Source organism: Ailuropoda melanoleuca, chromosome 8 (genome assembly GCF_002007445.2).
Source record: "Ailuropoda melanoleuca isolate Jingjing chromosome 8, ASM200744v2, whole genome shotgun sequence".
NCBI lineage: Eukaryota > Metazoa > Chordata > Mammalia > Carnivora > Ursidae > Ailuropoda > Ailuropoda melanoleuca.
The window spans coordinates 41,041,211-41,060,764 of record NC_048225.1 but is presented as its reverse complement, the minus strand read 5'-3'; the positions used below and the strand labels follow the sequence as shown (position 1 = coordinate 41,060,764).

The 19,554-nt window shown below is 36.1% G+C and overlaps 1 protein-coding gene across 1 annotated transcript in view; it reads right to left on the bottom strand.

Moving 5' to 3' along the window:
* Positions 1-10,623: 10,623 nt before the first annotated feature.
* The window catches only part of NOX4 (NADPH oxidase 4), a 175,996-nt gene continuing 167,065 nt past the window's right edge, over positions 10,624-19,554 (bottom strand). Inside the window, exon 18 of the mRNA XM_002927842.4 lies at positions 10,624-13,077. Within this exon, the coding sequence (XP_002927888.2) occupies positions 12,957-13,077 (121 nt within the window). The 3' untranslated portion in view covers positions 10,624-12,956. The remainder of the gene's footprint in view (positions 13,078-19,554) is intronic.

Here is a 19,554-nt window from a genome sequence, read left to right as displayed (position 1 = left end):
TTGCTAGGAACCAGAATATAAAGATGATTAAGTTCCTAAGACTGTGCACTTCATTAAAGGAATGAAGAATTACTAGAGGTGTCAGGCAAGCAGACGAATAACTATGAAATTGTAATGGAAATATTATCACCTCAGAGCAGTATCTTAAAATACATTTTCATAAATAAGATCATTATACAGAAAAAGTAACTAATTATCCAGAGTCAACTCCTGGATTTCTTCAGGCTGGCCTAATTTCTTCCATAACACTTACATAATAGTTACCTTTTTGTCTGTTATATGCTAGACATAATTCTAAGCACTATTATCATATAATTGCTACTTTTCATATAAACCCTGAAAGTGGGTATATTATCTTAGTTTTATAAGGTATAAACCCAAGAAACAGAGACCTGCCCCAAAGTTGCAGAACTAGACTTTCAATTCATACCTGTCTGCTCTACCATCCTGCTTCCTGACTCCAATACATAGTCAGCTTTCTCTATGTAATAAAATTATCATTGTTATTAACAGTATTGAGCACTTACTCTGTCTCTTTAAATGCTTTGCATCTATTCATTCATGGAACTCTCATTCTATAAATAAGAAAACTAAAGCTGAGAAAAGTTAATGAAAAAAAAATTTCCCAAGATAGTAGAGCTAACCTTAGGCAGGATTTTAACTTAAGTAGTATGACTCTAAAATTCAGGGAGTTTGTCTCAAAGGAGACAAACCATTGTGTTGTATGGTCAATTCTGGAATTCTGTAGGTCTAGAAAGACACCAAACCGTAAACTCAACTGAAACAAGTCATCAGCCTCCATCTAGAGTATAATACTAAAAACGTGACACCTGATAAGCAATCAAATTGGCGTCACCCTGTCATGTGTTGACCCAACAAATGCTATCTCGGGTACAGTGATTCTTCTGTATGAAATAAACCAAAGCAAGGTGGGAAAACTGGTCTCTGGTACTTTTTGGAAGTGTAATAAAAATGGCTGTTGGAGTCAAGTCTGTTTTCCCAGGGAATATAAGCTGTTCTGTAAGTTATGGGTGGAACTAGGAGATTTGATAAAAAGGTTGAAGAATGCAAGTAAGAGAACAAAGAAAACAAGGCATATCTTAGAACAACTAATCCTCACAGCATAGCCCACCAAGGAAAAGATGGGTTGGACAGGTTGGAGAAGAGGATGGGTAGAAAATAGAAACAGATGAGGAGTATCAGCAGTATGGGTGGTATCCTCATGATATTTAAAAAAACAATCAAAGAATGTTTGAATCCTGCCCTGCCAACTTCTTCTGTTTTGTGTCAGGTACTCTTATTTTGTGTGTATCAGGGATTGTATATGAGGCCAACAAGATGCAAAGAAGAGAAAAAGTGGTGTTAGTTAACTGGGCCAGTGTCTAACCCCAATATAGGGCTCTCTGGTAAAGCAAGGCTGATACAGAGGATGTAAGCAATAGTCTCAAATGGAGTCCTCAGCTGTTGGTTATGGGTGACTCCAGATCCAGGGCATTTACTGCCATTAGTCTGTTGGATGGAGAAAAGACAGTGAAGAGAGAAAAGACACACAACAAAGAAGACAGCAACTTTCAGACAGGCTGCTTCAAGAGTCAGCCACATGCACGGAATAGAGGAAATAGAGGAGAGAGCTGAGAGTGTGGGATAAGGTCCTGCATCCACTTGCCTTCCCAGCACACAGAAGAGTAGTGAGAGACAAGATACTGAGAGGCATGCAGGTTATATCAGCATGCCCAATATGACACGGGTTTGGTGATTCTCTAGGAGGACTCGGCGTACAACTGTACTCACAACTAAGATTTATTTCAGCAAAAGGACACAAAGCAAAATCAGTAAGTGGAAAAGGTATGTGGGGTGAAGTCCAGAGGGAATGAGGCACAACTTCCAAGAGTCCCTCCTAGTGGAGTCAACACAACATACGCAGAATCCCTCCAGCAACAAGTGATGACAAATTTTGTGAAGTGTTGTCTACAAGGGAAGCTCATTGGAAACTCAAAATTTTTGTTGGGGATCCTAGCACTTATCAAAATTCCTGACTCCCAGAAGAAAAGCAGGTGTTCAGTGTAAACCTTATTGTTTACACAAAAGTTTAGTCACATTGACCCACTTTTATCAGTTAGGGTGGTGGGAACACTCCTGAAATCTAGAATCCCGGATGCCAGCAAATGGCCAATCTTGCGAGCAGGACTTTCTTAGAAGGGTAGAAGTCACAAGTCTGGATGTTAACTTTTTCTGAACACAAGTATATGCACAATCTTTTACACACAATAACCATGCCTAATAATGAATGTGAGCCAATAAAAATTCCATACTCTGTCCAAATTAATATTCCCTATTTTTGAGGTGGAAGAAGGAAAAGGATTAGAAGAGAAGCAGGTCAAGCTGGAGAAGTATTTTTCTCACCTATAGAAAAGACACTCCAGGTTAGCTCAAAATCAGTATTAAGTGGGAAGAATAAAGATGAAAGCTACAAAAAAGACACAGAATCTTCCTTCCCAGTCACCATATCCAGGAAAAGTAGACATGGATCATTCATAGCCTTGTTATTCATGGATTCCTTATGAGCCAGTCACCTACTTGCTCAATTTTTTTTGGAACCCCCAAATCAATACTTGCTGTACTTCCCTGGTCATTTGCAAACCTTCACAGAACAATGAAAAATTGGAGTCACTTGAGGCCCATGTTCCCAGATATGAAATATGGCATCTCTCTGCCTTCTTGTTCTAGCTCCCATACTGCTGTCCTTTTCTTGGTTCATTCAGTGCCACATTTTTTGTATGTTTATGCTTTTCCTTGGTGATTTTGCTATTTAAAACGGCCCCCAAAGATAATGAAGTCCTGTCTAGTGTTCCTAAGTGTAAGGTGGCTGTGGTGTGTCTTATAGAAAACATACTGTTAGACAAGCTTCATTCAGGCATGAGTTACAAGTGCTGTTGGCCATGAGTTCCATGTCAATGGATCAACAATATGTATTAAATAAGGAACACACATAAGGTTATGTATTGACTGGTTGATAAAAGTGTTGTGGTCAGAGGCTCCCAAGAACCTAAATGGGTGTGTGTGCATGGCATCTTCACAGAACAAAACTACCAGAAAAAACAAGACTCGGCTGTAACTACAGCATCACTTCACATAGAAATAAACTCTTTCAGTTTACCATAATGTTACCTGGTTCTACAATATACTGTTTGTGAATGGCAGCAACAGTGACCGTGGGCATAGAGGGACGTAGCTGGACAGGCATGAGTCAGGCCTGCGTGACTCCCCTAAGCCCAGAGACAAAGGAAACTCAACCAAGGATAGTAGCTTAATTCAGGGGTTGAATGGAAAAGAGACAGAAACTGAGCCTAGGTTAATCCATCCGGGAGGTTTGAGATCTATAGCTGGGCTAGGATAACAACAGAAAAAAAATAATGAAAAATATGTGCTTGAGAGTCCTAATAAAGGTTCTGGGTCAAAGTTGGTTTCAAGTAAACGGGTAAATAATGGAGTCTATATTAAATGATGGAAAAGAGAAACTGTGAACATAGGACAGTTTCTGATCACAGGGTGGCTCCCGGCTCCCAGGGCTGTCTGCCCGCTGATCTACTTTGGAGCACCCTTCCGGTTACTGACAGAAAGAGGTTAAAGGGTAGGGCCAAAACCTCCAAAAGGAAAGCTTCACGAAGCCCACACGGTTGTAACACATTACTAGACATATTGTTTCCATCTGCTTTGAAAGACCAAATGTTTTTTTTCCCCTGTAAGTATCCCATTAGGGATTTAAAAAATAAATAATTAACTACTTCTTACCACCACCATAAAAGAAACCTAAGGCAAACAGACAGCTATTTTAAAAACCTGAAGCCTGTGTCTGTTTAGTAATCAAAACCTCCTACCAAAGTCTTTTGTCAGAACAAACTGGAAATTTAATTTCAGAACTTACCTTGTCAAAATGCGTGCAAGGTCACTTTGAAATCTGTCACAATTAACAGTCACTCTAAGTCAAAGAAGTATTTTTTACACAATACCTTGGGTCTATATCTGAAATACACAACCAAGTTTTAGATGTTTGCTTACATCTCCCAGTTGATGACACACATATCACAAAGCTGCAAACAGGGCCTCCGTAACACAAGCCACTTAAAAAGATTTCTTATAGATTTCATTGCCTAATAAAAAGTCTGATGAGGAACTTTTACTGTCACACATTTTCATATTTTTGAGCTCTGGCAAACACATTCCTGACAGCAGGGTAATCAATATGAATAAAGGAAGGCATTTTAGAGGAACTTTTAATCTTCAGGATTGAGATTTACATCAAAGTCTCCTTGATTTGCGTACCCCCAAAACATTTTTTCCCAATTATCTTTTGTGGTTTTCCCTCACTGGCTGCTGCTGATGAGTAATTTTACAACACTAATGCTATTAAATCATGCACTCATGACCCCATTGTGACACAAAGCAATAATGCACATAGGGAATGCAAGCACATAACTGCTAATCTTGCCTTTAAATGCATTTGAACTTGACCTATTGAAATGCCCATTACTGAATGCATGACAGCCTGGCAAAATACAGGAGGCAAGACACCATCTGAGGAAAGCAGATTCTGTGAAAATAAATCACTCAAAGGACTGCAATGTGGTAGGAATTGAGAACAATGCAGTACTACAGAGTGAAGTAACCTGCTTAAACCCTACAAACAAGGCGCCACTTATAAAAGCTCTAAAATCAGAGCACTGTAGCAATTGATTTGGTCCATGAATGACTTTTAGATTACAGAAAACAATGAATAATAGTTTAATGTAACATTTATAAAGATGGATAGTATAACCTCTTTTACTCTGAAGCAAATATCTTTTCGCTCTGCTGATGCAAAAAGGCTTTCCCTCTTTGTGTACCTGGTGAGGCATACCATAGGACCTAAAAGTGACCACAATCATATATACTGAAGCACTTTTACTCATCCTGTCCACTATCAAATTATAAGTTCACAGCCAATGCAGAAACACAACATGGAATGAATCTTAGAGAAGATTCTAGTCTGCATTATTCTGATGGGGGAAATCACATAACTAGTTTTCAGATGGTGCTGGAACACAGGTGTGTCTTTGAAAGCTTATGGCAAGCTGCTCATATCCCACCTATATAAATGTCAGGCAAACCTGTGAGTGAGTGATTCTATTAGTATTTTTTATTTTGTGTAATTCACAGATTTCTAAAAAGGAAGATGGTGATATGTTGGGAAAAATACCCCCTTGTCCACAGGGGAGACATTTCAAGACCCTCAGTGGGTGCCTGAAACCACAGATAGTACTGAACCCTAGATATACTCTTATTTTTTTCCCACATATACTTACCCATGACAAAATTTTATTTATAAGTTAGGCACAGGAAGAGATTAAAAACAACTGATAATGAAATAGAACAATTGTAACAATATACTATAATAAAAGTTATGTGAATGTGGTCTTTCTCTCTCTCTCAAAATATCTTATTCTACTGTACTCACCCCTCTTCTTGTGATGATGTGAGATGGTAAAATGCTGAGGTGAGGAGACAAAGTAAGGTGAATAACACAGGCATCTTGACGTAGCGTTACATGGCTACTATGTATTGACCTTCTGACCATAAGTCAGAAAGAGGATCATCTGCTTCTGGGTCACGGTTGACTGCGTGTAACTGAAGCCAAAACCATGGAAAGCAAAACCGCAGATAAAGGGGAATACTGCAAACAAAATCCTCTCAGGTGGAGTGGCTGTATTGGTGTAAGTATTTACGGCAAACTCAATGTTTAGGTAAAACTGAAATCCTCAGTGATAAAGTATAAAAACTCAACATTTAGACTTCATAATGAACATATTATATTTTATTAATTTTCTATGCAGAAAAAATATATATAATTTTGACATCTTAAAATTGCATGAGTATTTCAATGGGCACAATTATGAGATGTAGGAATAATACTCCCCAAAAAACCCAAAAAACAAAAATAAAACCAAAATCCCAAACCCAGCATGTTAAACTTAGAGATCAGAGTTCTTTACTTCCCAATTATACATTGGATTAAATGGAAGTTACAAAAGAGTTGAGAAGTTTGGATTTAGACCACTTTCAATGCTTCAAAGGAACATTTCTTAAATGTTGCTTGTTTAATATCTTCACAAGTAAGACTAGTATGAACATCAGTTCTTTCATTAGGATGAAAATAACAGTAACCTGTTCTAAAAATCCTGGAGACAATTCTTGATTATTAAGGCCAAAGGTGCACAATTAGTCTATAATGAGAGAGATTTTAAGTATATTTGTCCAACCTTTTTTGTTTAGCTTTTAAACACTATGCCATGTTCTAAAACAATAAAGGTTTTCTACAAACATACCATGTCTTTACAATAATAAAGTTACATTAAAAATAACTATATATAATTTTCCAAACCTTTGCAAGTATTGACTCTGTATTAGCGCTTCCTCTCTAGCAAGGTATAAACCCACACCCCCATTTAGCCAGACAAGAATCAAATGCCACACTTGGATTGCTAAGGAACTCATATTTTGATAGAACTGTGCGTCCTCCCATTGCAAAACCACCACCACTGAATGCTTATTATGAAAGCTGGAAAGTGTCATTATACATTATTGCAGAATGTCATTATCATTCAGGCAATTATCTCTCTCTCAAACACACACAATTTAAACACAAATATCTATAAAATAACACAAGCTTCAATGAAGATACATAGTGTAAAGTATCTTTGGCAAGAGTTAAAAAAAAAGATTAATTTTATTCCATCTAGGAAAAAGATAATTACAGTTAAGTGCTTTTTTTCCTTCTATAGAATTGTTTCTAGTTCTAAGATATAGGTCTTGGTTTTAATTCAGTGGGATGTCTCATAAACACTTGCTTTTTCCTCCATCAAACCTTAACTAAGATGACTTATATCACCCTCCAGCAATTCTTAGCCTGACCATCATAGATCAATACAGCTATCTCTAGCCACATTGGGCCTGATCAATATTACTTAAGCGGAATCTAGAAGGCAGCTATATTGGGCATAACAGGCAACTTTGTTTATGGCAATCTCAGAAAAACAAAGATAGATAGTGGTGATTATTTGCTTGTGGGTATTTCTCTACTTGCCCAGAAAACATAATTAAATACTAAGCCTTTCAGGTACAATGGACAGTGACTCATAAAAGCCTGTGTTTTTACTTTCTCAGAGCACTGTTTCATTTTTACTATGCTAGCAAAAATCTTACTAAGGAAGATTTACCCAGGAAATTTCTCTTACCTCAGCATTTTTCCCCGTCTTCCCCACATGCTTTCTCCATTACATCCCAGTAAAAGGGATGGAGGCAGAGGTAGAAATTACATGCATTTTTATGTACAGAGTCTAATACTCTTCAGGGATAAAGTCTACGAGTCTTTGGATTTCTATCCTAGGGCCTATTTACTCTACATGCTGGAGGTGGTTGGATAAAATGATGACCCTGGTAATCAGAACTGCAGTCAATCATTCCTACTTGTGAAAGCAATTTCTACTTTTCCCAACTCTTAATCTGAATCAAATTTTAATGAGAAGAGAAAAAATGAAAGAAAGGTTCCTGTCAATGCCATTTGGTCAGCAAATGGTGGCCATCTTTAAAAGAAGGATATAATCACACCTGGTGTGTGGTTATGATGCTAAGCTGACCAAAGAGCTAGAATATTCCTAAACTGGACAGTCCCTAGGAATCAAGAATAAACTGTGCAGTACATTGAATCACAGAACATGGAGTACAACTCAGGTCACATTCCAACATGTGTGTGATAAGGTAGTTTACATTCTTTTTAAGACTCAGTTGGAGAGGAAAACCTAGAAGATGGAACAGCTTTCTCTCTAGCCAATGGGTTGCCTGACATATATATTTTTAGCAGACAAGCAAGGCCCCCATTTTGTACATTGTGGAGATCTCTCACCACTAAAATGAATTATATAGTCATCCTAATTGAGAACCAGTTTCAAATGAATGTGCAGATATAGGTGAACAGACAGTTATAAGAGAGAACTGTTTCTCAGCATCTGCATTTGTGAAGAAGGTTTCATTCTCTGGGTGCAAGGATGAGAGCTGAGAAATATGACCTTGCAGTGGCAGAATTTTAATGTGCAGTGTATGCAACTGAAGAAAGGCCTGGCAGACTCCCCTTCTTTATTGCTACATATATTAGAGCGTTTACATAGTGCTGGTTCTCATCTAAACGGTGGGCTTGTCTCCAGGTCAACCAGCAGCTCATGAAATATCTAATTCCCCTAGAAGCCAGATGTAATTCTGATCAAAGGTGAAGCTTCTGCTAAAATTCTAGTCACAATGAAAATGTGAAAGGACCCCTAGAAACAAACCAAACATTACATTCTTTTACATTTTCCCAAACCACAGCAATAGCCAGTTCTGCCCAACACTTGAACATCTATCGAGTTCTGAAAAGAAAAGCATAATCACGTCCTGATGTGTTCAGTAATTTTTCTTTCTTTGACTCCTTTTTTTGTTTTGTCCTAGTTTTGCTCTTCTGAGGCATTTCTTGCCCTTACCAATTCTTAAATTGGAGCCTAACACTGCAGTAAGATTACTGGTAATTTCTCTACAATGTTTAAAATAAGAAATCCATTTTCAAATTTTATTAACAGGAATTTAACAATTTTGTATAGGAGAAACTAAACATTCTGTATATTCACTTCAAAGAAAATTTCTGGTCTCTTCAAAAGCAACGTTGCTGAACTCTTTGCTTATTTTAAGTGACTGGCATGACCATTTTTCTTTTTCTCTCTTAACGGATCCTTCTTTGCTAAGTATTTGGAAGTCTTCTGCTTCTTTCCTTCGGAAAACTCCGTCTAGCTAGCTTTTGCAACTTTGTCCTTTGAGAATACCACAGTATGGGATAAAGAAGCTAGGGTAATGGAGTGGAGATTTAGACAGAAGGAAACAGAGTTCTTATTGCTCTGCGCTGGTTGAAGTAAATGTTCATTAGGCTTGATTTCATTTATTTCCTGTCTCACTCATTAAAAAAAGCTGATTCTCCTGAACATAATGGTCATGTGGGTAGAGAACAATAATTGTCTGTTTTAATATCAACATTTCCCTGGATGGTTAGAAAGCTGGGAAGCTATGACTTCTGTTTATGAATCTAAATTTAAAATTAAATATTAGTATTTCCTAGAAATCATACTATTCCACATTTCTTCAAAGTTCTGGAGAACATAATCCCTTCGACACAATCATCATATTTTAAAAGAGATTTCTCGAAATAGGTTCTAATTGGCAAAACATAAAAGACTAGCACATTTAGAATCAGAAGATAATGGGAAGAAGAGTGTGATTTTCTACATTTGAATCTGGAATTAATACATAGTACCTTATTTTCCACCTCGCACTAAATAGAGTTTACAGGGAGACTCAAACTAATGGGGCACATCTTATTAGATGTATATGTCATGGGGAGGGGAAAGCGCCCTTCAGTAGCAGAGATGAGGAAGGCTGAACTCCAGTTTCAGCTCTGTGACAAACTCAATGAATGCCTTCTTTCCCCACCACAATAAGTGCAGTAGCCACCTGTCACCATAATGTTACTGCGATATGACTACGTATTCTCTGCGCCATACATCTCAGCCAGTGGAGGACAGAGCAAGCTACCATCTTCCTTTATGCCTCAGTGTTCATGACCACAAAATATGAGTACTCCTAACTTCAGCCTTTAATGTTTTTATAATATTACTGGATATGAAAATGTCCTGGACTGCACACAAAAAGGAAATGTTTATCATAAGTAGCAGTTAAAAATGTGTCTCATCAGTTTGTTTAAAAACAACACCATTCCAGCTGGGTTAACCTTAAGGAAAAAAAAATTTTTTTCTTAAGTCTTTTTTCTCTTTAGTATCATAAACATTCTTAGGCACTAGCATTATCTGTTGGTAACAATGGCCCATTTGCCTCTGACCAGCCTCTTTAGCAATGCCTTATGATTTCAGTCTATTACCTGCTGTGAATGCTCCAAGTAAATAGTAATTTGGGGAGTTGTAAGTAACTTGGATATAGAGAGTAAATCAATTCAGCCTATGCTTTGTCTATATTGCTTTCATTTTTTTAAGTGCTTCTATTATCACAATCACCCAGCTGGCATTTTAAGTTGCTAAATGAAAAAAAACCCAAAGAACAAAAAACTATCATTTCATTTTTAAACTGATTTAAAAAAAGAGAAAAAAAAGTAAGCCGTGAATACATGTGTGGTATGTATATATGTATTAATGAATCTAAGTCTTTTATTATTATGGATATATAAAATCACAGCCTTCCCTTGCATAAAGGAGACCTAAAATTAAAAACTGAGGGAAAGTTCTGTTGGATTCTCTGTTTGAGGATATATAAAAAGAATTTCCTTGCCTTTGTCCACAGAGCTAATTTCATACTATAATCTTACAAAAAAGGATAGTTTCTTGTAAAAAAAAAATCACAAAAAATTATAAGTAGAGAGACCTACAGTGACAGATTATTTTGGTCAGAGGTTCTTAAATTGGGTTCCTTGCTTTTGGAGATTGTGGGCTCCCCAAAATTGCATGTAATATTTTGTATTAATGTCATTATATTCATTTTTAATCAGGTTCTCAAAAAGATACATCATCCAGAAAAGATTAATAACTACTAATCTTGTCCAAACGAGAAATCTTAATCTGAGCGTGGGAGCAACTTGCCACAGTCACACCATGGGCCAGTGGCATCCACAGCTGCAGAACTTAACGCCCCAAGGCTCTCATGCTAGCGTAGATGCAAAGAGATTACGTTTCTTCAACTTGCATCATTTGTGAAAAAACACTGCCTGCTTTATTTGTTGCAAAGGTAAAGTGCGCTTATAGAGATCTCATGATACCATTTCAAGTTTAACATTTATTGTCACTGACATGAATGTTTTAAGACGTGTAGGACAAGACATAGCCCCAGAGGAAAAAAATCCCTCAAAACAGAACAAAACTCTCTTCTACATGCACGATGAAAACATACTTTTATCACTACCTACAGAAGCAAAGATGACCTGTATTTAACACTTCATGTTTGAACATCGACTAGAATTTCAAAGAGACAAGGCTGTTCATCTAGAATAGCAGACCTACCTGGAAAGATGTTTCCTTTTCTGAAAAAATCTTCCACCTCTTTTACTGAAATTAAGGGGTATTAATATAATCACATCAATAAACTATGATCAACAAAGAGTCAGTATTGAACATCAAGCCTCTACTAACTCAAATTTCTTTTTATTCATTCTTTCTGTTATGTGTTTTCATGAAAATTCTTTTGAATTTAAAAAGTGTTGCCAAGATGTACTGGTTATCAAATATGCCTTCAGAGCTAAATCTGTAGTAACATTGCACATTTCCCATATCTTTTTCTGACTCGCCTTCCTTCCACAGAAGGAAGAAGAAAGAATTCCAAAGGAAGGAAGAAATATCTATAAGTAACATGTTCATGGGCATTCAATGCTAGATGGTGTACCATACTTGATTGCTATTGGTGAATCAGAGCAAAAAATGACAGCAGCATCTATCACGTTCTGTGAAACCACGCAAAATTTTAACAAAGGCAAGATAAGTCATTCTGCTTATTTCAGCAGTGTGCTCTATTTGATAGCAATTGATAGATGTCTACAAAACAAAATCACTAAAGGGAAAAAATGACTTAATGACTTAATTCTTTAAGTAGTGAAGTGGAGTTTTCCTCTGGGCCAAGAATGTAATGGCCAGTGAGCATAAAGTGATAGGATCATCCAGTATCCTCCCAAGAGTAACTTTAAACTCAATAATTTCCCAGCAAGACCCAGAATACCAGATAGTGAGTGTAACAAATAATATTCCCGATTCTGAGCTTAAATTCAAATAATTAATGAAGTATTTCCTCCTGTGTAGAAAGTAAAGTACAGGGTTTTTGTTGTTGTTGTTCAGGAATGTGACTGCACTTTCAATGTCTCCAGTATAAACCAGTGTGGGGTAAAAGAGAGATATCTTATATCTCAGTGACCACTAAGAGACACAATACTCTTCAGTTTCATTGTGCAAATTAAACAAAGTACCTTCAGAGACGAAAAATAAGACAGTCTATGCTGGGGGAAAAAGTAAATAAAAATAACAGAGGCCAGAATGCTGAACAAGGGAAAAAGTTATTAGTCTATATATTCCTTTATGATTTACAGTAATGGTATTTTCCTCATTACTATGCAACAGTAATAGATTAAGTAAATTGCAGATGAAAAGGACCTATTAAATCATCATATCTAACGCATGCAAAAGAGGGCAGATTTCCACAGAGGAAAAAAGAAGAAAAATATAAAAATAGATACTCTATTAACATCTACCAAAGTTCATTCAGCATTAAGTCCACAGACATCAAATAGAGGTATTAGCATCAGTAGTGAGGAAGAGGAGACACAAAGTACCCGTATTAATAGAGAGTCCTGTGCTGTATTTTCAAACATCTACTATATTTGCCTGGAGCTTTCCTAAATCAAAGCTACTCTGTTTATACTCACGTAGAAAATGTAATCTGAATTTCAATGCATTTTTAATTTCATTCAATCTTGCATTTGTTCAACCAAAAACAATTTAAAGAGGACCAAGGCTATCAGCCTCACAATGAGCAAGGGCAGCGCCTCGCTAGGGAGTTCTGGAATCTGCCATAAAAATCAACAGTGTGCATCTAATGCTTTTCTTTTCATCTGAGCCCTGAGAAGTGAATCATCACAGCAAATATTCTTTAGGGCCTTTTTGGTTTCCAGATTAAACATGTAATGTGACCTGTCATCTTGCCACATCCTCCGTATTTCCATTTTAAATAATCATAAATAAGAAAACCTTGTTACTCTTTGGCATGACCCAGCTACTTGATTCAGCTGAGCTTCAAAGTCTTAGAAATTGCACTCATTCCTTGTTCAGAGTCCTGGTTCTTCCTAAAGGCTTTCAGCTGAAAGATTCTTTATTGTATTCAAATCTTGTCCCATATGGGTTGTTTTGGTTACTCAGTTTATGAAGAGTTTTAGAAATTGAATTGGGTCCGCAGCAGAAAACACCAACAGTTTTCCTGGTGAGAAAGAGGGAGAAAATGGAAAATCAGGTGGAAAATTAGGAAGAACATAATAAGAAGTATGTGTCGGGATCATGTTTAAGGTATTAACAAAGTTCATTTCTTGCTGCTTTGCATACTGAATTAATTTCCCAATTATTTCCAAATGTAAGTGATCACCATGAAGATATTTTATGTACTTCGTGCCTTCCTTCCCTGCTAGAATTCAGGGTAATTCAAAGAATGTAACTATGAGCACAGATTTGCTTATTATCAGACAGAAAGTGAGCCGTCTACCCTTAGCCTTTCCATTATATGCAGAAACCAAATCAAGAGCAGTAAATGTCCATACACACTGGATCTTATCAGTCTTCTCTTACTAGATGTTTTATATGCATTTTTCTAAAGATCCCATGAATTGTCATGGGCAGTGATGACTAAAAGAAAGAAAAGCTATTACCAATTTGAAAGGATAATTCTAAGTAACTAATTTATATTCATGTTTAAATAAAAGCATATTAATCTGCATACATTTTCCTTTTTATTTATGCACTGTAATAACCACACCAAATGCCAAGCAGGTTTTATTGTTTGCTAATATAAAATTTTAGTCGATAAATTATACATATCCCTAACGAATAGACTAAATAAATCCCAGGAAATGACGGGTATTTCACATCAATCTTCCTCCGAAGTTTGTTATTTGCATTGAATTCTTCCTAGGATACCGAAATGATTAACAATTCATATCATATCTTGGATAAATATAGTATGTCTTCATTATCTTATCCGAGAATAAGTGGTGCTGAAAAAAAACCAAGTAAATCCATTTAAGTGGGTACCAAGATTTTATAATAAATCCTTATACTTAAATTTTTCACCTTGAAAAATGAACACAAAGAACTACAAAAATAGAACTTTCACTTGCAGCCATGATGGAGTAGTTAAGATGAGATTTACCCTCATGCATTGAAAATCTAGGGGAAAAAACCAATATATGAAAGACGTATATTCAGATACTGGAGAGTAGGTAGAACAGAACAGTGGTTCCTAAGAAAAAGAGAAAAACCAAGGTGAGAAAACTAGTTGCTGGCAACTGTCTCTGCTTATGACCTGGAGGCAATCTACAGGCTGCAGCACAGAGAAACTCAGGCCAAGATTGGGGGGGTCCCACTGAGTTGAAGAGACAAAGAATGGAATTCGTGGAGGACTAAGTAGCTAGAATTTGTGGAAGGGAAGAGAGATCTACAGAAGGAAACTCTATCCTCAAGTCTTTGGCTGAGTACTGATGTGCTCATGTGTGAGAGGAAACTACATGAATCTGGATAAAGAACTAGCAGGGAGCCATAAAGCATACAATTCCGAGCGGACACAAGGTTATAAAGAATTCAATTCCCGCAAGCCAGAACGGAAAGATCTACATATCATATGTGGGCAATGGGTAGTGTTCTAGAAAGTTATCATTTTACTTGCAAGAGGCAGGGTGGATGGTGGTAAAATTAGCCTTAGACTGAAGGTGCTCTGGATCTATACCCAGAAAGATCAAACTGAACCCAAGTCACAAAACTACATGCCAGAAACAAGTCCAAAAGTATTGACAGGAGAAGATCAAAATTTGGCATTTAACATCTAAACTTCACAATGTACAGTACTCAATAGGAAATCACCAAGAATTTTATAAACCATTACTAGGAGTGTCATGGGCTGAATTATGTCCGCTCAAAATTCGTTATGCTGAAAATCAAACCCCTAGTATTTCAGAATATAGCTGTATTTGGCGATAAAAACTATAAAGATGTGATTAAGTTAAAATAAGGTTTTAGAGCCTTATTTCAATCTGACTAATGTCATTATATGAGAAAATTGGATACACGAAGAGACATGAGAGAATGCACATGCTCAGAGAAAAAGACCATATAAAGAGACAGCAAGAAGGTGGTCATCGGCAAGGCAAGGAGGGAGGTCTCAGGGGAAATCAGCCCTTCTGGCATCTTGATATTAGTCTTCCAGCCTCTAGGGCTTTGAGAAAATAAATTTCTGTTGTTTAATCCACTCAGTCTGTGGGATTTTGTTATGGAAGCAAGTCCTAGCCAACTAATACAGAAATGGGCCCAGAATGACAAAAATGATGGACTTATCAAACATTTCATTGAAACAGTGATGAGAAAGATGCTGTATTCAAAGGTAAGCATCAACATGATGAGAAGAGAAATGGAAGATTTTTTGAAGGCCTAACTGGAAATTCTAGAGATTAATGCAATATTTAAAATCATAAATAAACTGATGGGTTAACAGAAAAATAGGCACTGCAGAAGAAAATATAATTAAAGACCTGGCACTACAGTCTATCTAAATGGACCACACAGAGAACAAAAATTAGGAAAAAAGATGAACAGAGGCTCAGTGACCTGTGGCACAATATCAACTAGTATAACATAGAGGTAATTGTAGTCCTGACATGAGAGAAGACAAAGGGAAAGAGGAAAAACACGTAAGAAATAGTTATCATTTTTCCCCCAAATTTGATGAAAACAAATACATAGATCCAAGGATCTAATGAACCCCAAGAAGAATACACACAAACAAAACCATGTAAGTCAACTTATAATAAAACTGAAAACCAGGGACAAAGAGAAAAACATAAAAACAGCTGAAGGGGGCAAAAAGACACATTACAAATAATAAACAGAAGACGAAAGATGGAGTTCTTGTCAAAAACTGTGCATGTCAAGAGGCAATGAAGTGATATCTTCAAAGTGCTGGAAGACAAGAGAAAATCCAACTATTCCATACCAACTAAATTCTACACTAAACACAAATAACTTTCCAAACTGAGGATGGAATATAAGCTTTTCAAACAAAAGGGGAGATATTCATCACCAGCAAACAAGCACTATCAAGTATATTAAAAGAAATTCTTCAGGAAGGAGGATGAAATCAGATGGAAATCTGAATCTACCCAGAGGAATGAAGAGCACAAAAATGGTAAATGTGTGAATAAATATAGTGTGTATTTTGTCTAAGTTTTAATCTCTTTGAAATATAACTGATGCCTAAAAGAAGTGTAGTAACAATGCATGATGGAGTTTATAGTGTATAGAGAAGAAATATGAATAAGAAAAACAGCTAAAGAGATGCAGGGGGAATAGAAGTACAGAAAGTGGAGCATGCTGTGATAAGCTCCTCTGATTTTAGCTTCATCAGAATTACTTGAGGGACTTCACAGACCATAGACCAGCTGGTCCACAGATCATCCCTAGAGCTTCTGATACCAGAGATCTTGGATAGGGCTCAAGAATTTGCTTTTCTAACAAGTTCCAGGTGACGCTGGTCCAAGGAATGCAGTTTGGGAACCAGTGCCTTAAAGAAATAGCTAAAAGCAGACAGACAAACAGAGAGGTATGGCTAATATGCCAATATAGGAGAAAAAAAATGGCATCATAAATGTGCTCAATCCAAAAGAAGATAGATGAAGAAAGAAAAAGAACAAATGAAGTAAATAGAAAGCAATAGTATACTGCTAGATTTATCAGAGGAAGCCAAGAACACTCAATGAGAAAAATACCATTCCTTCAATAAATGGTGCTGGGAAAACTGGATATTTACATGCATAAGAATGAAACTGGACCCCTATTTTACACCACTCACAAAAATTAACTTGGAAAGAATTAAAGACTTAAATGTAAGATCTGAAACCATCAAAGTCCTAGAAGAAAATACAAGGAAAAAGGTCCTTGACATTAGTCTTGGTGTTAATTTCGTGGATAGACAGCAGAAGTACAAGCAATACAGTAGAAATAAACATGCGGGACTATATCAAATTAAAAAGCTTCTGTACAGCACAAGAAATGATCAACAAAATGAAAAAGCCTATGGAATGGGAAAAAATATTTGCAAACTACATATCTGATCAGGGGCTAATATCCGAAATACATAAGAAATATACACAACAGAATAACAAAGACAAAAAAGAAAAAAGAAAAGAAATAATAAAATAATAATAATTGAATTAAAAAATGGGCAAACCCTGAATAGAAGTTCAGGCTATTTTCAAAATAGCCAAAAGGCACATGACAAGGTGCTCAGCATCACTAATCTTCATGGAAATGCAAACCAAAACCACAATGGGATATCACCTCACACCTGTTAGAAAGGCTATCACCAAAAAGATGAAGAGGCAAATGTTGGCAAGGATGTGGAAAAAGGGGAATCCTTGTGCACTACCATGGGAATGTAAATTGGTGCAGCCACTGTGGATAACAGTATGGAGGTTTCTCTAAAAATTATAAACAGAAGTTCCATATGATCTGGCAGTCCCTCTTCTAGGTATATTTCCAAAGGAAATGAAACATTATCTCAAAAAGATACCTGTACCTCCATGTTAATTGCAACTTTATTTACAATAGCCAAGACATGGAAACAACCTCAGTGTCCATCAATGGATAGATAAATGGATAAAGAAATCATGATGTGACATACACATATATTTATGTTAATTATTTATACCACACACACACACAGAGCAATATTATTCAGCCATAAAAAAGAAGGAAATCCTGCCATTTACAACAACATGATTGGAACTTGAGGGCACTGTGCTAAGTGATACAAATCAGACCAAGAAAAATATGATCTCGCCTATACGTGGAATCTAAAAAAAAAAACCCCAAAACCCCCAAAATCCAAACTCAGAGAGATTGGTGGTTACCAGGGCCAGGTGGGAGAGGTAGGGAATCGGTGAAGGTTGACAAAGAATTATAAATTTCTTGTTATAAGAAGAATAAGTTCTGGGAATGTAATGTTCAGCATGGTGACTATAGTTAGCAATACTGTGTTGTATATTTGAAAGGTGCAAAGAGAGTAGATCTTAAAAGTTCTCTTCACACACACACACAAATTGTAATTATGTGAGGTATGGCTGTGTTGAAGGTTTTCTTGTGGTAGTCATTTTGCATTATATATACATATATCAAATCATTATATTGTACATATTAAATTTACACAATATTATGTGTTAATCATATCTCAATAAAGCTGGAAAAATTCCAACAATATTTTTACTCCATGAAATAATAAAATGTAATATATTTTGTAATAAATAAATATAATAAAATGCAATAATAATAATATGTAATGGAATAGTTTAAACACTACAACTAAATCCTCCAACTAAAAAACTCCAACATACATGAAACAAAAACTAATAGGACTATAAAGATAAATAAATCTAGAATTACAGTTGATGATTTCAACACTCTTCTCTCTGTAATTGACAGAACAAATAGAAAATCAGTAAGCGTACTAAAGACCTGAATACCACTATCAAGGAATCGGAACAAATTGATATTTATAGTGTGCTCTATCCCCAAACAATGGAATACAAATTCTTTTTAAGTGCGTATGGAACACTTATCAAGACAGACCACATTCTGGGCAGTAAAACAATCTTGAATAAATTTTAAAGGATTGAAATCACAGAGTATATTTTCTCAAGAGAACCCAAGTGAACCAGAAATCAAAACCAAAAAGATACATGTGAAATCCCCACATGTTTGGAAATTAAACAAAATACTTCTAAAATAACCAATGGGTCAAAGAAAGGGGGGGTAATCAGAAGGGGGAAAGAAACATGAGAGACTATGGACTCTGAGAAACAAACTGAGGACTTCAGAGGGGATGGGGGTGGGGGAATGGGATAGACTGTTGATGGGTAGTAAGGAGGGCACGTATTGCATGGTGCACTGGGTGTTATACGCAAAATGAATCATCGAACTTTACATCGGAATCCGGGGATGTACTGTATGGTGACTAACATAATATAATAAAAAAATCATTTAAAAAAAATAACCAATGGGTCAGAGAATAAATCACATGGAAAATTTAAAAATATTTTGAAGTACATAAAAATAAAAACATACCAACATTTGCATGATGTAGCTGAAGTGTTGAGAGGGGAATTTATAGTATTGAACACTTTTATTAGAAAAGAACAAGGATCTGAGATCAATGATATAAGGTTCTACCTTAAGAAACTAGCAAAAGAAAACCTAATTTAACCCAAAGTAAGAAGAAAATAAAAAAGAAGTGTGAAAATAAATTATACTTAATAAAATTTAGATTACTATTAAAACCAGATGAAGACACACTAGGTTACTTAAATTGAATAAAACTGAAACATTCAGTTTATACCACCAAAAGCCAAAGACAAACAAAAAACATAATGTGGTTTCCATGGAAGTGAGAAAGCACTGAGTTATTTTGTCTGTTTGTATACATTCTCTGTCAACACTGCATCACAATAAGATACCATTACTTTCTTCACAGGGCAATTACAAAGTTAGCTTTTCAATTTGTACAGACTTACTAAAGGCTTCTCTTAAATATTTCACACCAAAATTATCATCTTTAAAGCACCCATATATCATATATATATTTTTTTCATTTTGTGTTTCATTTGTTAACTAATTTAACTCTAGTAGGTCTCTGTGTAATTTG